Source organism: Struthio camelus, chromosome 5 (genome assembly GCF_040807025.1).
Source record: "Struthio camelus isolate bStrCam1 chromosome 5, bStrCam1.hap1, whole genome shotgun sequence".
Lineage (NCBI taxonomy): Eukaryota > Metazoa > Chordata > Aves > Struthioniformes > Struthionidae > Struthio > Struthio camelus.
Window position 1 is genome coordinate 60847053 of NC_090946.1, and position 24784 is coordinate 60871836.

The following is a 24784-nucleotide window of genomic DNA, read 5'->3' on the forward strand; positions in this document are numbered from 1 at the left end:
GAAAATAAAACAGTTGAAATAAGCTTTTTCAATGACTTCATATTCATAAATTACATTCATTGTATTTGTTCTGCCATACTGAATCTATTCACCTGTATCACCGCATACAAGGCAGGGAGGGGAAATCAGAAAAATGGAAGTGCTCAAGAACTTAAATTCACTATATCCAGTTCTCAGGGGTTTTTTTTTTTTTTTTTTTCCCTCCAATTTAGAGTAGATCGGTTCTCAATTTTTTGCCTCCCTATAAATTCTTATATGCCTACTCTTTCATTCTTCCTATAATTTATATTCCATAATAAGATAATTTTCTCCTCAAATCTTCTTTATGTAGTATGCTGTTGGGATGATAGTGCCAGAGATGAGAGAGAGAGAGTGTACACAGGATAATAGTAATATCAAATTACATCAAATTTCTTTCATTAAGCATCCTTCTATTGGACTAAAGGCCCAACAGATTAATTTGGAAGTGAACACAGGCATATTAAGAGTTATTTCTCAAACTCATGGGAAATATTACATCTTCTGAAAACTGCAATAAAGCATTCTAGTTCTTTTTATCCACTAGAGCATCTACAGAGGGAGAAAAAAATGCAACACTACTTCCAAAATACCAGTAGAAGCATTAAATGCATTTTGATAAACACAACATACTCCCTTAACATAGACAAAACTAACCTTAACTATGACGTCTTTGAAGAGTTCCTAACCTTGTATGAACTATGAAGCATCAATGCTCAATAACACTGCACAGTATAACACACAACTGCCAAATATCCAAAAAACACAAGGCCGTCAGCAAAAGCGAAAAATATGGAATTACACATTTCTTCTCAGCTAGAGTCTTCTACTGTACAGCTAGAGATGCTATTGCAAATCATATCTTAAATGGAGTCAGTTAAAAAGCTACAATACATTGAGACTCCCAGATTTTCCAGACAGCAGTATAATCAGAGATGTATTTTTCATACATTTCCTAAAGGAAGTAGGAAAAAAGCTACTATTAGAAAGTTGTCTTCAATTTTCTTTCCTAATAGGAACATTTGCATTTTTCCCCTAAATAATATTTTATACTTCATCAGCTAATTTGCTTTAATGAAACTGTTTAATAAGCACTCGAAAGCTGGTCGTCCAGTACAGCGCATTTGATTGCCTGTCAAAATTGATTAAAAATACATTGCTCATTGCAAAGTTTACATTTTTGAATACAAATTGTTTTATATGAAAAAATCCAGCTAATGACATCTTTTGGGGTTGGTTGGTTGGTTGAAGAATGTTTGTGCCAGTCACCAAAAGGTCTAAACACAGGCAAGACAGTATCATGAACAACAGAGACTGTACTTGTTATCACCCGATAGCCAACTCCAGCAGAGCTGGTTTGATACAGTTAAAAGAATGTACCAGAAATACAAGTACTTTTGCCTGTTTCACAGGAATGGGCTCATAAACAAGTTCCTAATTTAATTCTGAATACACAGGAAGTGTTTATTTGCATACCTCTTGCAGCTGAATGGACATTTGACCCAGCTGGTCTTGACGCCTTTCTACAAGCTGTCTTTCCGCACGCATTTCTTGTTCTATCACCTGAAGTCTTCTCTCTACCCGTTCTGACACCTTGAAAAGGAAGAAACAAACACACACACACAAAAAACAACACTGCAGGAAATCAGTTTGTCTTCTACCACATATTAAAGAGCCTCTGAGGAAAAAGGTAAAGAGAGCATGGGTCAGAAAGAAGGGAGAATACAATTTTTACTTTATGAAGTAACATTTAGAATTGTGCAGAAAATAACTATTTCCAAAAGTACTCAAACAGGAAAAAGACCTGCTACATCTTGCCAGTAATATCCTTTGAGTATAGGCATATTTTTCTCTATAATGTTTAGTTCTAATCAAGTGCTAAATATCTCCAATGATAAAATTTATACCACTTTGGTGTAGTTTAACCTGAGGTATTATCTTGGGATACAAAAACCCTAGCTTCTCTGCCACAGGTAGGATTAACCTTTAGTGAGTCACTTCTGCATCTCCATCTGTTAAACAGGCCCGCATTTGCCTCCTTCATATTTGGAAATTTATTAGTGAAAAGTAACAAGAGCTAAGTACACAAGAATGATTGTAATATCAAAAATAACCAGCTCACATTAAGACTTTTTCCTAATATTTTGTGAATTCAAATACACATAACACGAGTCATTTGTTAACGCAATTTGGATAAAAACATAGCAATTCAAGCTGAAACTAAAACCAGAGCTACTTTGTTTTTGCATTTCAAGTTGCTAGCAGATAGCACCCTCTCATGGGCAACAAATTAAATGAATATAATTAAATAGTTACAAATGAACAAAGATAATATTTATATATTATTTCTCTCTCCTTTAAAATTAAAGATTTTAAACAGTCACTTGAAAGTAGTGTAATTATTAGAGTAGTATTTTAATGGACAGTTTCCTGCCCACAATCCTCAGCTGAGCACTGAAAACAGTTACATCTTAAAAACAACAACAACAAAAACACCCTAACCCATATCTTTGTATTCTCAGAGCAAAATGTGGAGATTTGTGGACCCACCACCCACCCCAAACAAATTATGCCTTGTACAACAGAACGAATGAACCTTGGTTTGCTACAGATTTTACTCCTTTACCTTAAAACTCCAATTCTGCAACCCCTGAACGTCCACATTTTTCCTAGCACTCCCCTACGGCAGAGGCTGCAGTTTATAGCCAATAAGCACAACAGTGCAGACAGGCCAACCAGAACCGCTGAGTACACCTGCCCTTTTTCTTTAGCAGCGATACTACTATGTATTTATCTCTCAAGCCATCAATTCTCATTCAATTTGTAAATTTTTAAAACTATTTTCCTATTTGGTGGAAATATGAATTTCAGAAGTTTAGGGATTAGTGCAATCGGATGGATGGCCAAAGAACAAGTGGAATAATAATGCCATCATCACAAGTCTTGATTCTTATAAAAGCAGACGGGGGTGGGGAAAGAAAAAAGGAAAACAGAAACATATACACTAAACTTATGCCCAGTGACACTGTCTTTTAATTTGGGAAAGAATTTGATTGTTTCACAAAAGAAGTAAACATCTGATCACCCAAAAAGAGATTTAAAAGATAATATCTTTTGAAGAGCTCAGATAGATTTCTTTGGTATTATTAGTATTACTACCTTTTAGCTTTCAGTAATTAATTGCCATTTTGTACAGCCAAGTCATTTTCCTATCAAAGATTGTACAGATTTGTCAGATCATAACAAATAATACTCATTTGAAAGGTTCTGTTGGTAGTTTAAGACAACTAAATTTTACTTTGCATTCAAAATTGAATTAGTATTTACTACTACTAACAAGACATTACATTCCAGTTTGCTTTTGCTAAACTCCTGCAATAATTAATTGAAAGTAGATTCAGTATAAGTTTGAGTTTTTTTTAATCGAAGATCTAAAATAACAACTACATTTCCCCCCCCCCCCAGCCATATTAAACTTGTTGATAGAAAGACTTGAACAGCATTCAGCTGCTAGTTTCTGATGTGTGTGGCAGAGAACAAGTTATCACTGTAAATGCACTACTTTTATCACCAAGCTTGTTCCTACTATTAGGGTAAGCACAAGGCATATGCGTGGACACAAAAGTTTAACAGAAGTAACATAGTTATGTAGCAACAGAAACATATTTAAGGATACATTTATATGCTGCGCCTCAGCCGTTGCATAAGGCATTCGGTTTAAAGAATGGAATAGTCCTTTTTTTTTTTTAATTTATTAACAAAATATGCCAGCTTGAAAAGGTCCCCTGTTTCTGCAGCCAGAGGAATAGCTAGCTTCCAACTTGGGATTTTCTACTTTACCTTAATACCCTTAGAAGAAGATCAATAGTGTATTAGGTCAAATTCTGCTCTTTCGTGTGAGGTACAAAAGCTCTGCAGTAATAATCAAGAATAATTATTTACTGCAAATTGTGAAATACACTTAGACTGCTATGAGGGGTCCCTCCAAGTCTGAGGCCAATCCTCTGACACCTTCTCCGAAAAGAATAGTTTTCTATGCTGCCACCTTCCAACGTTCTCACTAGTGGGGGATGCAAAAAGCTAATGCATTATTTCTCCCATCCTCTCCACAGATGCTATCTTCTCTGAACACTCTTCCTAGTTTCATCATCTCTTGATCTAACACTAAGGTACTAAACAAGCATGATCAGTGTGTATAACTTCACAAGCTACTTCAAGTCTTTTTTTATTTTTACATTTAGCTGAGGAAGTTTATATAACCCTTCTACTTCTATCACTTGATAATAACATTTGGAAGGACTCCTTTTTACTTTGTGTAATTACATCAGCTATCTTTTTATCTCCTCCAGGTCTTCTAACGTGTTTACCTGAAGTCATTACTATAGCATATTAACGTTACTTCAACACTGTTTGGAAATGTTCTACCCTTTTTGTTGCCCAACTTTTTCCAAACTAAATAAAAGGTTTTCTTTTTTTTTTTTTTTTGTTAACTCATTAACTGGTATATGCAGAACAGACTCTAAAACTCATTTCTCTTCATTTATCCCAAATGACTCTTGACTCAGGACAACATTCCTATCGTAACAGCATTGGTAAGATCCAGAGGACAAGATAAAAAGACATTCAGGTGCAGAGAAGTGATTCACTGAAGAACAGTGCACAGAGTTTTCAGGTTCTACACGGCAGCATAAAATGCTAACACTAAATTACTGCATTCACTGCGTATTAGAATGTGATATATGGATGCCTTTTCAGCAGCATAGAGTATATGAATAATAATCACGACACTAAGAGCTGTGCCTCTGTACTGGGCTTTCAAGTAGCAGCAAAATCTATGAAAACAGATTAGACTTCCAAAAAGTTCCCTCCGCCATTGCCAATTAAGCACAGAGGAAAGAATATCCTGCTCAAAAACAGGGTAACATGTAAGTCATGCAACTAAATATAATCTTGTGGAAGACACTGGACACTTAATTTGCAAAAAGGAGCATCCTGCTTCTTCAATTTCTCTATTTTTCAACTTTCCACTGTTATTTCTGGTATACCATTCCTGCTGAAGGAAATCTCTTTCAGTAGATTTTTGTTGCCTTTCTTGCTACTACCTGTTTTATCACCAGTGAAGACTTGAAAAAGTCTTCTTTAAATCACGAAAAAGGCAAGTTTCTTTCATAGACATCACTTTAAATATTGTTAAACTTTTCCCTCATGACAAAGGATGATGCTTAAATTGATCTAGGCCATGCCAAAAATCCCTGTGATATCGGACCTCTGAATTATTACAAATCATAGGTTGAGACAGAGAGCTCTTCTGAAGGATAGTTACTTTTCTGACAGTAATCCTGGCTCTTTGGGATTCACAAACTCCATGCCACGTCTACATCGCTTGACATTTAACACACCCTCTGGAGATTTCCACAGACAGAGTGACACTAATCTTCTAACAGCACCATCTCAACTAAGCAACTACTTAGTTTCAGCAAATCTGCGCTCCGGTGCAGTTGCTTTTTATGTATGAAGATCAGCTTCTTGTGCTATTTGGGATGTGCTTCCATACCAGGAGATGGCAACAATGTCTGAGAGGACCATCATAATGGTAAGATTACTCTCAATAAGCTTATTATCTTAATAATCTCATCATCTTAATAATTAAACCTTCCAAATAACATTCTTTCAATTGTTCGTAGGTCTGTAGACATTCCTCCAGCAATCATCCAAATTCCTCTCAAGAAAAAAAAAATGCATGCAAATACTCAAGCTTCCCACTACAATTCAGAAAGAAATATAGAAGGTATTGTCTCTTAGAAGCATCCTATTCTCTGGAATATAGAAGTTTATCCGTAACTTGAAGAGGGGAAAGCAGAAAAACAAGAGTTAGGTAGCCTATAAAGTCATATCTAGGTAAAGATAAGTGGTTTTGGTATAGGAAGGTTCACACAGATTGCAGTTTTTATACTAAAACCAAACATAGATTCTCAAGTACAAGGCCGCTGTGAGCACTTGACATGAAACAGGCATCCAGATACGCCTATCTCAACACATCAAGTGTTCTTCATTTTCTATACTGAGCTGGAAAAGGCTGCCTTTAAGGGCAACTCTGATTTTTTATTTTTTTTTTTAAATAAGAACCAGACAACAAAGAAGAAAAAGTAGTATGTGGCTTCAGAATCAAAAAGGCTCCATTTAAGAACCATAAACCTCTAACAAACAAAGATTCCGGTCTAGTGACTCTGACCTACTCTAGCAATCAAACCTTTGTCACAAACAGGCAAACAATACTGAAAATGTTGCACAGTAGAACTGCAAGTACTTGGATATATGCCACTAAAGAAATGAGGACTTAAGGACACTGAACTGGCAAAAATTGTTTCCACTATGAACTCATCCTGTCAAATTATCAAGATTTTAAATTGATATTTTCCAATTAGGAGTCAAAGTAGATTACAGCTATTAGGATGATGTTGGATGCTTCTGAACTGAAATGAATAAAGGCACTGAGGACAAATGTTTCAGCACAGCTTCTTATGAAGAAGTTGTGAGAATAAAAATTTTTCCTCCTGCACAACTCATCTTCATCTATGAGAAACCAATCCTAAAGTAAGGAATCCCTTTAAAAGAATTTCTAAACACTGACAAGTAACAAAGGTTCTTAAAAATCTACAGCAATAGATTACAGTTTCTACAGGCACTTTAATCCTATGCTTTGCTGTCGTGACCATTACAGTAATTTTTTCTTAACATCCACACTAAGTGTCTCTCTTGCATTTACCTCTTAATGCACACCCATGCTGTCAGCTTCACCAATGTAACGACAGACCATTAGGCTTTGAACAAGGGTAAATTTCGCTAATAGTCAGGAGTCAGAAATTCTATATGTAATTCTTGACGCATCAGACTTGAGGCTATGCTTTATGTATATGCTAATATGATATCAATAAAAACAAGGCTAACTTTTCAGGACAAGTCTTGTGCGTCCTTAGTTTCTCTTAGGCAGCTCGTTTTGCCCTAAAAGTGCATGTATTGGTACTAAACTCTCTCTTAAGATCTTAAGATCAGTGATCTTAAGTGATCAGTGATCACTCACTGATCTTAAGATCAATTAGTGATTGTCACCGATATCGATATTGTTGGCATAGACCCTTTCTTGGCACTAGCAGATTTAGCAATTGCACTGAACAGGCGTAGTCAAGCCAGTTGCAGCATCTGTCTTCTTGAGAACCACCCTGGTTAAAACTTATGCAACTTGTTGATTTCGTGCTACATAAGAGACCAAAAAATAAGTATATTGAAAAGCTGCCCATAACAAGGAAAACCGAGCATCACAAATATCTGAGAATTCTTTACCAGAGTAACCTCTTCTATTCTACTAGGTTACTAGGGAAAAGCAGAGCTAACATTTTAACAGGGAAAACCCGTTACATTTTCCTAGGAAGACTGAACAGGCAGGTCTTCCTCCACTGATAGAATCTATTATATTAAACCTATAACTTGTATTGATAGATTGTAATCTCTGGCATCAACTCTGATGAGTCAAGAATTACATACAGAATTTCTACCTCCTGACTATCAGGGGAATTTGCAACTTCTCTTGTTCCCATAGCAAGACTCTGCACAAAGACTCGCATCTCAAAAGCGGCTTTCCTTCATATTTAAGTGATAAGGCACTGTGAAAATCTATCTTATTTTGTTGAAATGTTAAACCAATGTTACAGGTTAAACAGCAACGTTCTCCAAGACCATCAATTTTGAAACAGGAAATTCATTACACATACATTTGTAAAACGCTTGTACTTTAAATGAGTATCCAAAACATGAAACTTGTTAGATTTTCACCCTCCCATAATTAAATCCCTTCTCTCTCTCTATATATATATATATATGTATAAATAAAAACGGGTGGTACCTACTAGCAAAACGCTTATTAAACTAGCAGCCCACATCCTCCTTAAAATACTGAGCATACGTCATCTTTTGTAGATTGTTCACACTCACCGTTTCTTGCCTTTGGGACTCAGTGAGCTTTTCAGACAACTCTGCTAGAGTCTTTCTCATTTCTGCATCAGTCCTTCATAGAAAAATATAGGTAAGACTTGAAGTGAACATTCCAAAGTTCACAAACTAAATATCAACTGTGATAGTTTTAAGAAGCAACAATCTCTTGAATTTTTAGGCTACAGCAATACCTTCAAACATGTACTGCCTGTAAATTCCTAGCATAATTAAAGATCAGCCTCAAGTGGTAAATTCACGATAAAAAGCACATCCATTCTTCAAGTGAAGATAATGAAGCATCTAGCTTAAAAGGCTAGGTATCACTTGTCAACAAGTACAAAATTATGAACATGTCTACACAGTCCCTTTGAATAGGACTAGTTCTTACCAGGAATTAGAGGACCAATTATTGTTATTTCTATTAGGCTGAGCACCATACAATAAGGCACTATGTACTAAAAAAAACATTATGACCTGCATGAGAGCTTGTCCTTAGGAGACCAAGAACAAATCAGATGCAGAGCTGTAATAAGAAAAAATTCCCAAATCCCTATCCTTTTGTCATATTAACAAAAAAAAAAAAAAAAAAAAAGGAGGTCAAAGGCACATATATCATACAAACCAGAACTGATGAGTGTTATTTACCTTCATAAATACCGCATAAGATGACATGAAACAAGCAATTGATAGCACTGGTTTCACCTGCATGTTTTCCAATCCCCACTCTCCCTAGGTTTTTTTTTTTTTTTTTTTTAAACATAGAAGAACAAAAGAGTCTAAGAGAGACATCAACTATTTTCTACACCGTTCTTCATATGAAATTATATTCTATTTATACCGGTTTCTTCTTGAAAGCTCCCGACTGATGTCATCTCCTAGGCGAACTTGTTCACTACTGAGATCTCGAAGAGATTGGTGGAAAGAATGCAGCTGTAAATTAAAGTACATAGTTTAAGAATTCATGTTCCTGTGGTATTTCCAAAACACGTGTATATACAGACATATTGTATACATACAAAAACATAGACACTTTGAAAGAGAAAGTATTAAACAGAAAGCAGCAGACAAAAATGATATACAGAACAACAAAATTAAATGAACTGCAAATCAGCTTGGCTAATTAGGCTTGTGTGTCTCTATGACTTCTATCAACCCTTTACAACACTTCCTCACTGAAGCTTAATTTTCAGTACATTATTTGCTAAGCCAGTTTTCCCAGCTATGGTTATTCTGTGCTTCAGAGCTCGTTCAATGTATCTGACAACTCACAATCTTTTATATCTAATACAAGGCAAATTGAAAGATCTGAACAGGTGGAATCAGAAGAGATGCTACATTTCCTGCTAATAAATGTTAGCATAAATGACACAAAGTTCTACCCAGCTATATGTACTGCTAAAAAAAAAACAAAAAAAACTGCATGTGAACAGCAAGCGACAAAGCACAACACTATGATGAATTCAGATACTAGCAAAGCACTGAGGAAAGGTATTTCGCATTTCCCAAGACTTCACGTACTGCACTAGAATGTTTGTATTGCAGTCAGAAAAAGCTACTTGCTCAATAAAACCTCAGTTTTACAGATTCCAGTTTCACCTGTTCTGCAGGTCCTCAATTTATAATCAAAGTTTTCATAGGAGAAAGTAGAAAAGTGATAGGTTATCCATCTTCCATGGGAGAAAAGAAGTTACTTTTAATCCATCCTCCTGCTGTCGACAGCTAAGTGGTTGGAATCTTCATTTGAGAAACTCCTGGTTTACACATCTCCTTACTTCATATCCAAGACTTAAGCATGGATCACTCCCGCTGACTGTCCTCAACATTCAGACTCAGGCATTAGCTTCTCCCTCATGTGACTGACAAGATATTTCAACCAAACCCAAGAGACTTTAAAAAACAGCACGTTTTCAGAACATATCAGTTTGAGAAGGAGAAAGAATCAGATGCGTTAAAAGCCTATTCAGCTGGAAAATTACTGTAGCTAGAAGCAATCAGAATGGGCTTGTGGTTACAAAAAGAAGGAACTGTCAAAACTTTAGTTAAGTGATGCTTAACTACGGTTTTATCTCTGCCCCCCCGTTTCTACCTATGGTCATGATCAACGACTACTTCTAGACAGTTCATCTTTCCTCAAAGTGTTATCTTCTCCTTGTAAAACAACTGAGTGGATAAAGCTGTGTTCACTCACTGGAAAACAAGGACAAGGTAACAAACTAGCAATCATCATCAAAATAGGGAAAAAATTTGTATTTACTTATATAGTTACTTAATACATACTATAAATCTTGCTTGTATTTTGGAACTCCCTAAAGAAATAATGTTGACTAGAAGTCTTTCCTCCTAAGCATTCAACAACCTTAGAAATACCACTATTTAATTTCTGGGGGGAGAGGACAGTGAAACATTTTTAAATAGAAGCCTACGCATTTCTGTAGCTCTCAGGCTTCCTAAAAAGTCAGCTGAGAAAAAACTATTATAGTTAAAATTAATTATTTGGAAGTAGAGATTGATTTAATAATGTTAACAGGAACACCCTATGATCAGTTGCTTTAGTACTGGTCATTACACATTTCTACTGGTAAAAGCTATCCACGCAAATAAATGGATTCACTCCAGCAGGTCTAGACACCCTGACTGAAAGAGCAAAAGTAGATACCGACATCTCTATCTCTAGGATATAGAAAGCCTATAAACTTATCTATTAAGGCAATTTTATATTTCTGAAAAGTCACCGAGTAGACACAGGTTGAGGTTCTGAGAAACACCAGTGCCATACACATTCTCCTTCTCCTCACCCTATCTGTCTGAAGTACGGAACCAATTATCCTACTCACAGGCTCACCTAGAATTAAAATGGAGATCTAGCAGGCTCAAGATCAACCCAGGCTACACTGAAGTAAGATGGCAAAAGCAATGAGATCCTGTGCCGTTAACTGACACAGAACAATTCCCATTATAATCACAAAGGATTTCAGCATATGGAGATGAATCCTAATCAAATACATAGAGATGAATTCTCTTTTCTGTAGATGGCCTAAAGAGTACAGATTGCTTTTGATAACATTATCATTCACATCTCCTGTGAAACTTTATGAAACTAACAGATACAAGAGGTGACTATCTAACAAAGAACGGCACATAACCCAAGAAGCACTCTTCAGAGCTGAAAGATTCTTTGTTTCATTATCAGAATAACCCCCTCTCACGTCAAAGTGAAGAGGCTCATGACTACATACTGCCTAACTGGGGAAAGGAACTTCTTTTAGTGCTCTGTACCTGGTCCAAATTATCTGCCTCATTGACAAATCGAACACTTGCAGATCTAGATCTTCGATGTCTATTGCCCTGTGAGTCACCATAATCCCTGAGAGGAGAAGTAGGCAGGAAGTGATGGTTCCCTTTGAGATAAGAGATAAAAAAAATAATAAGTAGGAAGGCAACATTTCATAAGGGAATTTTTTAATTCTGCTTTAAGAAAAATTTGTCTCTTTCCTTCCCAACATCCTTATGGGCCACATAACAGATTAGACATTGGCAAAACAACTACTAGAGTTACATAAAATTCACAGACATACTTCTTGTTTGCCTCTTCCACGGATTCTTCTTCAATATAAAGATTTTCGAACTATGTTTATGGGAAGGGTAAGAACGGTTTCCTTTGTTCCTCCAAGGAACAGGGACTTTGTTTTTCAAACTGTGTTTGCCCAAGAAACAGCCTTTCCTCTACATGGATCTATTATAGCTTTAAATTATTAGTACTTTGACACTGTTTTCACACTAGAAAAATTAAAGTTTCAAAGCTTTTGACTAAAATACATGAATGCTCCTGAGGAATATCCCTCAAATTGACGTTTTTGTAAGTGTTAATAATTTATTTTCAGAGAAGTGTAGAAGAAACATCTTTTTTTTTTAAAATAAAAACAATATGTAAACTTATCTTTTCTGCTGAGCCTTGTCTAATTTCACCCACATGCCCATAATTTTATGCTTTTTTTTTTTTTTTTTTTTTTTGCTGTGAAGCAAACTTCAGAAGCTGTTTCAGAAGCTTTCAAATTTAGCTTGAAATCATATCTAATACTATATACACAAGAGGTGGAGCATTTTTCTTCATTGAATATCCTGTTTCATTTATCTCTCTCAGGATACTACGTATCCTGCAGGTCTCCCCAAATTTCAAAACTGAATTTCTTTGAAGTAATCAAGTACAGCTTTTCATGTCAACATCTTTACACAAATGATTTTCATTCTTTTTAATTTCTTCTTGCCTCACAATAGCAATACAGCATAACTTAAGTATACTGTAGCATATTGAGTATTTTACCTGAGACTGCTTCTCCGTCCAGATCACTTGCGTATAAGCTTGAAAGAGAAGCACTTCTCATTCCAGAGTTTCGGGTTAATCGTTGGCTCCTTAACTGACCAACAGACTGTTCCAGCGTTTCTTTTAACTGCAGAGAAATTACAAATTTACAATTTTACCAACACTGGTAACCTCAGTGTTGCAATGCACCAGAACAAAAAAAAAAAAAAAGGTCAGTAACATCCCTGCAAAATCTAGAAAGTAACTTCAAAAATCTGGAATTTAGTTAATTCTAACAGCCCTACCTGGAATCAACTTGACGTATGGCCAAAGAATTTCACTAAGTGACCTCACATCAAATCCTGTTTGATGTAATTACACTTCCAGAAAGCAGCCATTCCTGACTTAAGAGGTCAAAAAGATCTAGCTATATTTCTAAATTAGTTCTTTATTTTTCAAACATTCACCTTATTGTTCAGGTTGCATTTGCTAACCTTTGTTCTTAGTCACAGGTTTTTGATACCTCTTTATTTGACAGTCTACAAGACATCTATTTCTAGATCACCAGTGCTCCCCCTAACAGATACTTTTGTACAGTGGTTAAATCGTCAATTTATTCTTGCAGAATTATACATACTGAGCTGGATTTCTCTCTTTGTGGCACTTTTCTCAAAGCTTAAAATACGGTTTTAAATCTTTTCTGAATCTTTTCAAGTATGCCTATGTTCTTTCTATTATATTGTATTATTAAAACAAGTAAATTATCAAGTTGTCTAAAAGCTGTTTAAGTCCTATCAAACAGTACGTAATATTTTAGTCCTTCCCCATTTCTTATTCCTTTATTTATTTATTTAGGAGAAGATGATCTGTGTCATCACGGGAAAAAGAAAAAAGTCAGCTCTCTCTCAAAGGCTAATTTTAAGTCTCTCCAGAGCATCACAAGAAGCAGCCAAAACAAAACTGTCCGCTTCCCCATTCTGTTTTGTATTTTTCATTTCTCCATTAAAGTTCAGTTAGTTGTTTAGAGATTCAATTCACATCCAATATTCTTCCAGCTCCTGCCATCTCAATTATGGCTGTTAGTTTTTCAAATGCACTACCCTATCAAGCAGGTTGTTAATAAAAACTGAATTTTCACAATGGAAATACTACTATTAAACATATTTAATAAATCTTGACAAGTTAGGAAACAAAAAGGAAGAAGAAAATGTATTGTTCCTCTACTCACTTGCAGGACTAACCAACTGGGCAAGGAGACTGGAAAATAATTCGATAGGTATTAGTTCTTTGAAGAAAATCTGGGAGCTTTAAGGGACCTAAAAGTGTTAATCAAAGTCAATGTTTGCCAATAAAAGAAAAAATCCTTACTTAACACAAATATATGTTCTCACAGGCATTGCACATGAAGCAATCTATCTCCTTCAAGAATTAGTAAGGTCTAAACCAAAGCATTATGTACTGGCGTGCTAGACATCACATTAAAGTGTGTGGACTCACTATAGCCCAGAGCAAAAAGAGGATGAGGTAGCAAAGCAGAGAAAAATCACCTAGTGGGAAATCTGTAGAGAACTGAGCTAAAAATCTAGACGATAATAGAAAACAAAACAGAAAAGGATTGAAAAAATAGAAAAATAGAAAAGAGATTGAAGAAGGTCTGTAATAGTCTTCCAAAAAAAAAAAAAAGAAAAAAAAAGAGAAGGAGCAGAAGTTTCACTGTAGCCTCAATGTCCATCCTCCTATGTCCAGCCTCAATGTCCTACTTCCTACCATTAGATCACAGAATCGTTTAGGTTGGAAGGGACCTCTGGAGAGCATCTAGTCCAACCTCCCTGCTCAAGCAGGGTCACCTAGAGCATATTGCCCAGGATCACATCCAGGCGGGTTTTGAATATCTCCAGGGAAGGAGACTCCACCACCTCTCTGGGCAACCTGTTCCAGTGCTCAGTCACCCTCACAGGGAAGAAGTTTTTCCTCAGGTTCAGATGGAACTTCCTGTGGTTCAGTTTCTGCCCATTTCCTCTTGTCCTGTCGCTGGGCACCACGGAGAAGAGGCTGGCCTCATCCTCTTGACACTCCCCCTTCAGATACTTGTACACGTTGATGAGATCCCCTCTCAATCTTCTCTTCTCCAGGCTGAACAGTCCCAGCTCTTGCAGTTTTTCTTCAGAGGAGAGATGCTCCAGCCCTCTAATCATCTTGGTAGCCCTCCCCTGGACTCCCTCCAGGAGTGCCATGTCTCTCTTGGACAGGGGAGCCCAGAACTGGACACAGGACTCCAGGGGAGGCCTCCCCAGGGCTGAGGAGAGGGGCAGGATCACCTCCCTCGTCCTGCCGCCAACACTCTGCCTAATGCACCCCAGGAGACTATTGGCCTTCTTGGCCACAAGGGCACACTGCTGGCTCATGGTCAACTTGTTGTCCACCAGCACTCCCTGGTCCTTCTCGGCAGAGCTACTTTCCAGCAGGTCAACCCCCAGCCTGTCCTGCTGCATGGGGTTCTTCCTCCCCAGGTGCAGGACCTTGCACTTGCCTTTGTTGAACTTCAGGAGGTTCCGCTCCGCCCACCTCTCCAGCCTGTCCAGGTCCCTCTGAATGGCAGCACAGCCTTCTGGTGTGTCAGCCTCTCCCCCCAGTTTTGTATCATCAGCAAACTTGCTGAGGGTGCACTCTGTCCCTTCCTCCAGGTCATCGATGAATATATTGAACAAGACTGGACCCAGGACTGACCCCTGGGGGACACCGCTAGCCACAGGCCTCCAACTTGACTCTGCGCCATTCACCACAACCCTCTGAGCTCGGCCATCCAGCCAGTTCTCAAGCCACCTCACCGTCCACTCATCTAGCCCACACTTCCTGAGCTTACCTAGGAGGATGTGATGGGAGACAGTGTCAAAAGCCTTGCTGTAAGGCATTTATTAGAAGGGATATGACTCACCATACCATAATAGCAGCATGTTTTGTCACAAGAACTGCATTTTTTCGGGACTCAGGTGCAGTGGACTTTTACTAGTTTTACTTCAAGTTTAAATGTTTATAATTATTCCCAATATTAACCTAAATTTTGAATACATATTAAATACACGAGTGCTTTTACTATAGCTTCAATCCTTAACTTAACTCTTTTCAAGCATCATTTAGATATGTACAGAACATCAAGACAACCAGTAGCTACGAAGAATATGGGTGCTTCTGACCCTGCATGCTGCATGTTCACAGTAAGTTACCAAACAAGATAAAACTCACTACTCCATTCCAGACATATGGACTGAAGGCAAATGAATAATAATTTCTCTAAATTATTTTACACTCAAAACCCTTTCAGCATAAAGACTGATATTTAAATGCACATCAGTCCCTTAAAGTTACAGCAGGTGGTATCATCCAGATGTTCATAGGAAGTTAATACCATTTAATTAAAGAAAAGGCCCCTTAGCTCCTCAGAGGTATCATTTCATACCCCATACTTGAGGTCCCACTTAGTACCACTGGTCAGTTCCTTTATTGATTCCTTTATTGCATCTATACAATAGAAAACAATTTTAATAAGCATCCTGCAATATGTTAAACTGGCTTCAGATAGCAAGTAGAACAATAATATCTCCTCTTGTCAAGTCAATACAGTGATTTTATGTTAAATCTGCCCTTAAAAAGCATTAGACAATTATATTTGTTTTTCCTTCCAAAATCTAAACTTTATTATTAAATATGCCAAACATAAATGTCATGAAATACCTAAATCAATAAACTTCACTTTCCTCTCACCTAAAAGAAAGGTGTAAATAAGTATCAGATAACAAGTATCTTTGATTTCAAAGAAATTTTAAACAAAAGCTGACAGTAAAAGTTTAAGGTTATTTTGGATTTAAATACAGCTGATATTGAATTCAAAAACCCCTCTGCAACATTTATATATACACATATGGCATTTAAGCTATAATTCCTGTACACCTGAGTGCTCAGATAAATTTCTAACAGATATGTGAATTCAATTTCTAAAGAGATAGTTTCTAATTTGATACTACACCTCCCGTATTTGCAACACACTAAGAAATGTGTCATAACGGATTTTATTTTGAAAATCTTAATGAACTGGGTCTGTACCATTATATAAACATCATCTGTTTCCTAGCTTTCATAATTCACATGAACAACAGTTTCGAGAAGAATTAACAGCTATAAGAAATTCTTAGTTATTCTTAGAAATTCTTAGTTAAGTCTTGCAGTCACCCCATAAGCGTAGCTTCACATTGCATTGTGAAAGCAAGGGTTCTTCTCTGGTCTCATAGACAACAATAAATCACCCTCAAGGAACACCAGTAATCAAAAGATGGAGGTTATATGGATATGCTGTAGCAACTACAAGCTACAAAACAATTCTGAAACAGTACTCCACTTTTCCCTTTATACTTCTTCTTACATACACTCTTAGCACGCTAGAGAAACTACCAAAGCTATTAGAAGCAAAAATGAGCAGAGGCCTAAATGCTGATAAGTGCAACACAACAGTCACCAATTCATAAATGCAAACATACTACACAGTGGTCGGGAGAAAAATCTAACATTCTTTGTGATCTCTTCCACAAGAAAGAGTCAGACAGCATAACTACACACATTGGAGCAGCATTACAACACACAGCATAACTAATTGAACCTAAATGTACATCCAGCTTGGAGAAAAGTATTCATATATAAACAACCTTGCCTAAAATGATAGAAACATTCAACCAACTTTATTACCATTAAAAAAAAAAAAAAATCACCTGAATGAGAAATATTTATTAACTTTTTTGGTAAATATTTATTGTAGAAGGAAAATAGATTCCCTGCTTCCTGATCCCAGTTGCCTCTTCCCACATATATCAAATACATACCACATTTATTCTACATGAAGTGGGAACTTCTGCTGCAGAAAGAGAACAGGAACTCTGAGAAAGATGATATCTTTATTAATAAGATCCATAAGATGGATTCTACTCTAATATCTAAAGCTCAAGCAGGAAGTGGTTAAAGTTTTCAGACTTCTCCTCAACTTGAGGCATAATCAACAGCTACTACCTGACTAAGAAGAGAGGACATAGGTCAAAATAAAACTTTTGAGTGAGGTCACACTCACCTTGATGTTTTTTAATAGACTACCTTTTTGGAATAATAATGTTGAACTACGTTTAGCATCAAGATGAATTAAAAACTGATGACCTTAAACTGGTCCTACTCCCACCAGAAATTCCACAAATCCAGTAATTAAAAACAGCTTGAAAACACAAACACAAAGTTCAAACAGAAAACAAAAATTTGAGATTATATGAGGCATATAATATTTTATCACTTCCACGTGCCTATGATTAGAATTTGTGTGAAGAAAACAAGCCTGTTTTTTCACAGATTTACTTTTCTCCCTTTTCCTCAACCCTCACCCTCACACATATACTATTCCCAACTCTCTTATCTATCTGTTTCAAGTTTGTTCGGAGTCACGTTATAAACTTCTCTTGCCCGAAGGGCACTAATTCATTTTCTTTTCTCTGGCTACCTATTTTCAAACTTCTAGGACCTTAATGTTTATGAGATCTTTACACCTTTCCTGAACCTTAGAGAAAGCTGGTCAACAGATTCAAAAGTTGTTGTAGAATGAAAGAAAAACAGTATACTCGCAGATAACAATATAATTACCCACTACAATTAAGATTTTATCTTATTATGATCTATTTATGCAAGAGTAACATGTCGCCTAATACTCTTATTTCAGTCATGCACATTGTACTTGGCATAATATCATACCATCCTCTTGAAATATCTTAGCCATTGCTATCAAGTTTTCAATTATGAACACTATTTAAAAAAAATAAAGACTTAAGAAGATAAGACATAATGAAAGTTGCTCACAGTTGCTATGGCTTCAGTTTGTTCCTTGTTGTATTCTCTGTATTGTCCCAGCATATGGTCAACATGTCTCAGATTTCTGTTCGTATCCTTAAGCAGGAAATTTAGGAAGAAAAGTCAAAATAGAAACTTCCAATAAATCATTACTCTTATCTTTACTATTCTTGGTTTGTAAGAGTAAATAAATAACAAAAGTCTCAGCATTCCAAATCCTATTAAAGTAATAAGAACCTGAAGATGCACAGTGCCTCTAAAGAAAAAAAATAAATGCTCTCCTTTACAGTATAACAGTAATGTTCCAGCTTCAAACAAAAAGTCTGGAAAGATTCAGTCATCCTGTAGAAAAACCTTTCTATACAAAGACCTTAAAATAACTTAATGTCATTTTGCAGGAATGTAAATTGAGAATTAACAGATTTTTGAAAATTTAGATAATAAAATAAATAAATAATAAACTTAGATAAGGTAAGGAAGTTTACTTGGCAGCCAAGAGAAAACTCAGAACTACAGCACATATTCCTGAGCCGCAGATCAAAATTTTCATCTCAACATGAAGAAATTAAAGAAGTTGTTATTAAGACTGTTAGGTGACATCCATCTGATGGGAGGAAACAAGCCCCCTGTTTAAGGGCAATAACGGACCATGCTTTCTTAACTATTCAGTCCTCAAGACTGCACTTGACAAATGCTGTTTGTTCCCACCACAGGCACAATCTGCAACAAATGTAAAAGTTGCACAATAATGTAAAGGACTGACTGGTTAAAAAAAAGTAGGTTAAGACATATGGATTCCATCCTTCACTGTAAAGAAACTTGACCAAAAATTCCATCATTCAGCTTCTGCAGTACTGTTTCATCGCAGCTCTAGATGTCTTAAGTAAGGCCACTGCAGTCCTGCTCTCCCTTTTCACGCTATCTTTCCTCCTCCTCCTCTTCACAAGCACTCCTGAGACCAGATGAAGACCTGGATCAGGTGGCAGACCTGGCTGAAAACCAGCCCACAAAAATCAATTTGCTTAAAATTGGAATTTCTGAAGAGCAGCAAGAAAGAGGTTAGACAGAAACAGGACAATGCCAAAAAAGCAGCTCTTAAGAATACCGTCAGATTACATTTTTATTATCCCATCTCTTTTCTAGCTTAATGATCATTTCCCAGCCAAGATATTTAAAGTTTAAATTTAGCACTGCATATGGACTTTTCTCTGCTTGCACATCAAAAAAATGAAATAAAATAAAATATTGCAGGCCAAATAACACTGTAACATGGGTCACACTGCACAAGTGACTTGCCTGTAAATCTTGAAAACTGTCAGCTAAACCATGGATTCTCACCAAAAAGGTTAATTTTTGGTTTTCCCTAGAGAAGGATGAGAATGACTGCCAAGCAATAAGTGGTACCCAGACAGCTAAATGTCTCTTCTCACATGCAAAACAGAACCAGAAACATCCTCTCTGCCTCCACTGGAGAAGCAGAAGTTAGACAAACTTTTTCCTGCTCTGATAGGGATATACACAGAACTAAAGGCTACTGCTACCCACAATAACTGTGCCAGAAAACTTCATTCTAGTTTGAGCAGAACAAGTATGAGCTCAATTACAAATTTCCAACTATTTCTTCTCACTGTGCTATTTCACATCTAGAAATTATTTGAATTGTAAGCTACGTTTTGAGGAAGGAGATCACCTACTGTCAGCTCAGACACAGTGCAATCAATTTCCCCAATCCTTTTTGCTTGCACAGAAAGTAAAGTTTCCCATCGCTACAGTATCTTACACAACTTCAGAAGTGAAAATATTATGGACATGCAAATACTATAAATATTTTTAAGATAATATTTTTGCAACAACCTGTAAAGTGCTTGCTAAAGCGTGGATCTTTTCTGTAACTTCTTCAGCACCGTGGTTCCAAGCTCTGTTATGAGTAGCCCTCAAAGGCAGCCGTCTTCCTACTCGACCCCTAGGAAAGTTGTCTGAATCACTGGATGAATCTGCCATTGCTATGTTGAAACCTAAGCAGAAAGATCAGAAAGAGTAATGAGTCTTAAACCCTGAATATAACCAAAGAGTCTCTGACTTGCACAGCACTTCAAAAGCAACTTTATAACCATACTTAGACTAGCTTTTCATTAGCCTTTCTGTTCGGATCAGCTGTATGTACTTTTGAAGCAGATCTCCCAACTGTTCCTCAGCTATTGTGTTTGTTCACATCAGTGCCAAAGCAGTGCCAAACCACAAGAAGCAGAGCCCATTAGGAGAGGATTAAACCAAAAGATACATTCAAACCACTACTAGGTGTTCAGTACACAAGATCAGGCTCTAGCCCAAAGCAAACTCTCCTCAAAAATCATAGAGTGGAGACATCAGGTCTTCACCACTAGTTGTTCTGCTCTGCAGATTCACTGCCCTTTGCATCATACTACTTGCTAGATAGTATTCACGTTGGCTGGGCCCAGTTAACACAATCTCACGCTATCCAAATAACTATCAGAAGCAAGTCTAAGGAGCTGTATCTTTAATGACTCAAAGAGAATAGGAGACATGATGAAGATAGCAAGTGCCATGTCTTTAAAAGAAGGGAAAGTAAAAAGAATGAAAAATAGGGCCAAAAAATTACAGGGTAATATATCAATTCATGTCAAATCAGTTGAATTGATTTGGTAATGAGTAACAAAATTTATTAATAGGGAAGAAGCAGTTGAGGTCTTTTTTTTTTAAACCTTAAACATTCATAGCATTCACAAAAGCAAGCAAAAGAAAACATGAACTAGATTAAGCTTCCATAAAATGGAAGCAAAACTGGCTGAATATCAAAATTCACAGAGGAGTTAACAGTAATTAAATATTAAATTAGAGAGAAGTATCAAGTGAGAACCTACAGCAATTCCACTAAATCTTTTCATTAAATGACCTGCTAATAGGATTGAATAAATTTATAAAGTTTGCAGCTGACACTATTTGTCCAACTGGGAAACAAATATTAGTAGAGGGAATTGGGGGGGGGGGGGAAATAAAGGAATATCTGGGAGCTCTAGTAGTCCCAAATTGAATATGAACCAGTAGGGTCACGTTCTAGGAAGAAAAAGCTAACATCATACAAGATGCATAAAGATAAAACTATTTTTGTAAATTTTGAACTACTATTTCTCTTTTATCTAATGTTGATTCAATATAACTTGATTTACTGCATTCAACCTGGGGCAATTCAGTTGACTAGAATTCAAAATCTATTTGCGGTATAGGAAACACAGTTTGTGAGGAAAGAATGGGGAGTGTTGAGTCTTAAGAAGGGGCAGAAGAAGGAAAGTAAGACAGTCTTCAGACATGGAAAAAGAAAGTACTAAAAGCTTGGGAATAAACAGCCATGACTGTTATAGTTAAGTCAAGTAGTAACCGATTAAAATTACACCACCAAATAGATAAGTTAGACATTGGAATTTTTTTAAAAACAATTAAGCACTGGAGCAGACTGCCTGGAGGTCACGGAATAATCATCACTAAGATTTGCAGTAAGATGCAAGAGGAGCATCTGCTGGGAGAAAGAGTTTGAGGCTGCTTTGAGAAACAGGAAATAGACTGGCAAACTTTTCTGAATTCCTTTCTGTCCTGTACTTATCACAAAAAAGCCACAGCATAAAGGCATCATTCTTTTAGCCATTACTGCAGAAGCTTCCAAAAGAAACCATGGAGTAGATCCAGTTCATATTCTGTACTTTATACCAGACGCTGTAAAAATATCAAAAAGCCTCTATATTTTGTTTTTAAAAGGCTGTAAATTTGTGTTGCTCACACTTGGATAGAAACCTTTTGAAAATGAAAGGAGAATAAATCAGCATAATCTTGTCTGTGCTCAAGTACACCAATAATCCGTAGAGCCTTTTTCTGAAGTGATGAATTGATCCCATATGCCCTTCCCTTATCTCACTAAAGCACATTCTTACTGTCAGTGTCAACAGTCACTGTTCATTACTTATCACTCCAGTCACCCAAAAAGTATAAGTGTGGCTGAGGAAATGAACAGGAGTAGGAAACAAAAAATATGATATTTTCAAAGACAGAGAAAACAGAAGACACAAAACATAGCTAGCACTAACAACTTAAAATAATTTGGTACCAAATTATGGTAAGTAGGAAAAAAAAATTATCTCCTGCTAATTACTACATGAGACAGTATTTTCTCCTTGATCTTTAATGAAACTTCATTCTGCCATCAGCAAGATCCATATTCTAGCACACAGAACACAGGTATCAATGATAGGCATGAAATATGGCTTCCTTCACACAAGTTTTGTATCATTGGTTCTATAGCCCTTCTGGCCATTAGAGTAATTTTTCATTTCTCTATAACTGCACTATCTGTTCTCTAGGTTAAAATATCTCTTCCTGCTCTTACTCACCAACATCACAGCTTTGATTTTCCCTTCCACTCTGATCAGAACATATCTGACCAGCAGCATGACCATTCACAAGCCAATAATCCCATAAAGGCTCGGTTCAGTGACCAATTTCTAGACTTCACATAGGTTTTACGTTTCAAGGCATTTCATGAAATTATCTTTAAGATACCAAGTAAACAGTGTCTTAAATGAGAGAGAGAGAGAGCTGGAAACAAACCTATTGGATTTTTTGAGGTTTTTTGTTCTTTTTTTTTTTTTTTTAAAGACATTAACTGGCCAAAGCATTGAAGAAAGGCTAGCAGACAGGGAAATATAAATGAAAATACTAGGCCCACGAGGACATTTTGTTGGATGAAAACTTTCTTTTTAGGTTTAATTAGCATTCCTCTTTGTTCTAACAAGCAAAGTAAGAGGAACTGCAGGCACTTTTAGGCTGAAGAAGTTCAGCTTCATATAAAAGTTAACATCTGCCTTTTTAAAGGAATTACAGAAGTTTCACTTTAGATATAAAAATAAAGTCGTAAAGAAGTAGAACCAAGCACAAATACTCAGTATAAATACTTGCCAAACTGAATTAAAACAAAAAAAAGCATGTTAGCATTTTTTTCAATAAACCTAGACTGATTTCAACACATGCTCATATGACTGACTTGACAGTGAGACACTTGCTGTTTTTGCATCTTTAGCTGGGTTTGAGTCTAGTTAAAAAAATTTTAAGTTTTTTGGAACTAAGAAAAATACTAATACTCAATCTTTTCTTGCCCTATTAAAAAAGTCTGTTTCAGTTTCATTGAGGACTTTTTTGTTAGAGATCCGCAGGGTGAAGCAAGCATAAAACACAACTCTCAAATTTCAGCAGCAACTTCTGCAGCTCAAGTGAGCAGAAGATGAACTCATATACAAAACCTGACTGCTTTTCAAGTGGTTTATCTGTGTAGCTCCACATAGACTAATTCATCACTAGGTAGCTAACCTAGTGTTGAAGTCTTGTTTGAAGACTTATCGTTAAAATCAGGCCCAAATCATTATAGCCACCTCAGAAATTGACACAGGACACTCTTCAGGCCCTTTTCTTGCAGTGCTCCTCTTCGAGCCAGAAACTTTCAAAAGGACGGGAAGGTGACACGACAGGGCATCATTCCACTGTCACGCTTTAAGGCATCAGCAGCACAGTGCTACACTCTATTATTAACCTGTGACACTATATTCCCACTACGCTTCAGCACTAGGTAACAGAAAAAACAAGCTGAACTAACAGCCTTCCCTAAGCCTCCTCCCGCCAGACACGCACCTAGTTGTACCCTCACCTGACCCCAGCTAGACGTCCTGCTCCGCACTTTCGCCCCGGCCGCAGCCCGCCCCTCACGCAGCCAGCGGGCCGTGGCCCGCCCGCCGGCCCGCGCAGCCCCTTCCCTTCCGCCACCGCCGCCGGGTCTCCCCTCCCCGCGCCTCCAGCCCTCCCCGCACACCGGCTGCGCGACGGCCCGAGTCCCACCTCCCCGAAGACAAGCCGGCCCCTTCCCCAGGGACCTCCAACCGTCCCACAGCACCACCTGCCCGGCACAACGCCGCACCCTCCGCGCCTCGCCGCTATGGCAACTTGAACTAGCCGCCCTGCCGCCAGCAGCTCGAGCTGCCTTCCGGGCGCAGGGCCCTCCCGCAAGGCACTATGGGACGGGTAGTCCACAAAGGGCGGGCCCACGCTAGGGCACCAAGAGCCGAGGACTTCCACTCCCAAGAGACTTTGCGGCCAGGTCGGCTGAGCCCAGGCTCAGCTCAGGCGGCCGCAGCAGTGGTAACGGAAGGGCAGGCCCGCCCCGCGGTCCTAGCGCCGGCACCGCCCGGCGGGGAGGCCGTTGGTGCCGCAGAGGCGGCGGGACGGGCGAGGGCACTTGCCGTCGCCTCAGGGTTCGTGGGCCTTCAGCGCCAGCCGCTGTGCCGACAGGCGTTTCATGTGCGCTCACGTTTGCCAGACTTCACCACTAAACAAACATGATAAGCAGAAACAAATATTGTTGCCCTGGTGAGGCAGGTGTCTGTCCTGTGACCTTGTGGATCAAGAGACTGGCAGATCCAGCCTGGAAAAGCGGGTGTCAGCTACTTCAAACATTTCTCATTTCTTACAAGAAAAGTATCTCCATTCCTATTTCTTGCCTTTGTCGTACCCTCTTTCTTTGAGCCAGACAACTCCCTGTTCACAAAT

The 24784-nt window shown here is 37.6% G+C and overlaps 1 protein-coding gene across 18 annotated transcripts in view; it reads right to left on the reverse strand.

The window, feature by feature from the left end:
- Nucleotides 1–24252, reverse strand: part of CEP128 (centrosomal protein 128) — a 136370-nt gene extending 112118 nt beyond the window's left edge. For 8 of the 18 annotated variants that reach the window (XM_068946703.1, XM_068946710.1, XM_068946706.1 and 5 more), the window contains exons 1-8: nt 24077–24221; nt 20036–20196; nt 18191–18277; nt 12329–12455; nt 11284–11405; nt 8846–8937; nt 8008–8080; nt 1495–1611 (exon numbers count right to left, since the gene is read on the reverse strand). In XM_068946703.1, coding sequence (XP_068802804.1) covers nt 1495–1611; nt 8008–8080; nt 8846–8937; nt 11284–11405; nt 12329–12455; nt 18191–18277; nt 20036–20182 — 765 coding nt within the window. In that variant the 5' untranslated portion in view covers nt 20183–20196; nt 24077–24221. Of the gene's footprint in view, nt 1–1494; nt 1612–8007; nt 8081–8845; nt 8938–11283; nt 11406–12328; nt 12456–13535; nt 13624–17178; nt 17233–18190; nt 18278–20035; nt 20197–23888; nt 23938–24076 lie in introns of those variants that run through there. The other 10 variants (XM_068946702.1, XM_068946697.1, XM_068946699.1 and 7 more) reach the window with 9 other exon arrangements.
- Between the last annotated feature and the right edge of the window lie 532 nt (nt 24253–24784).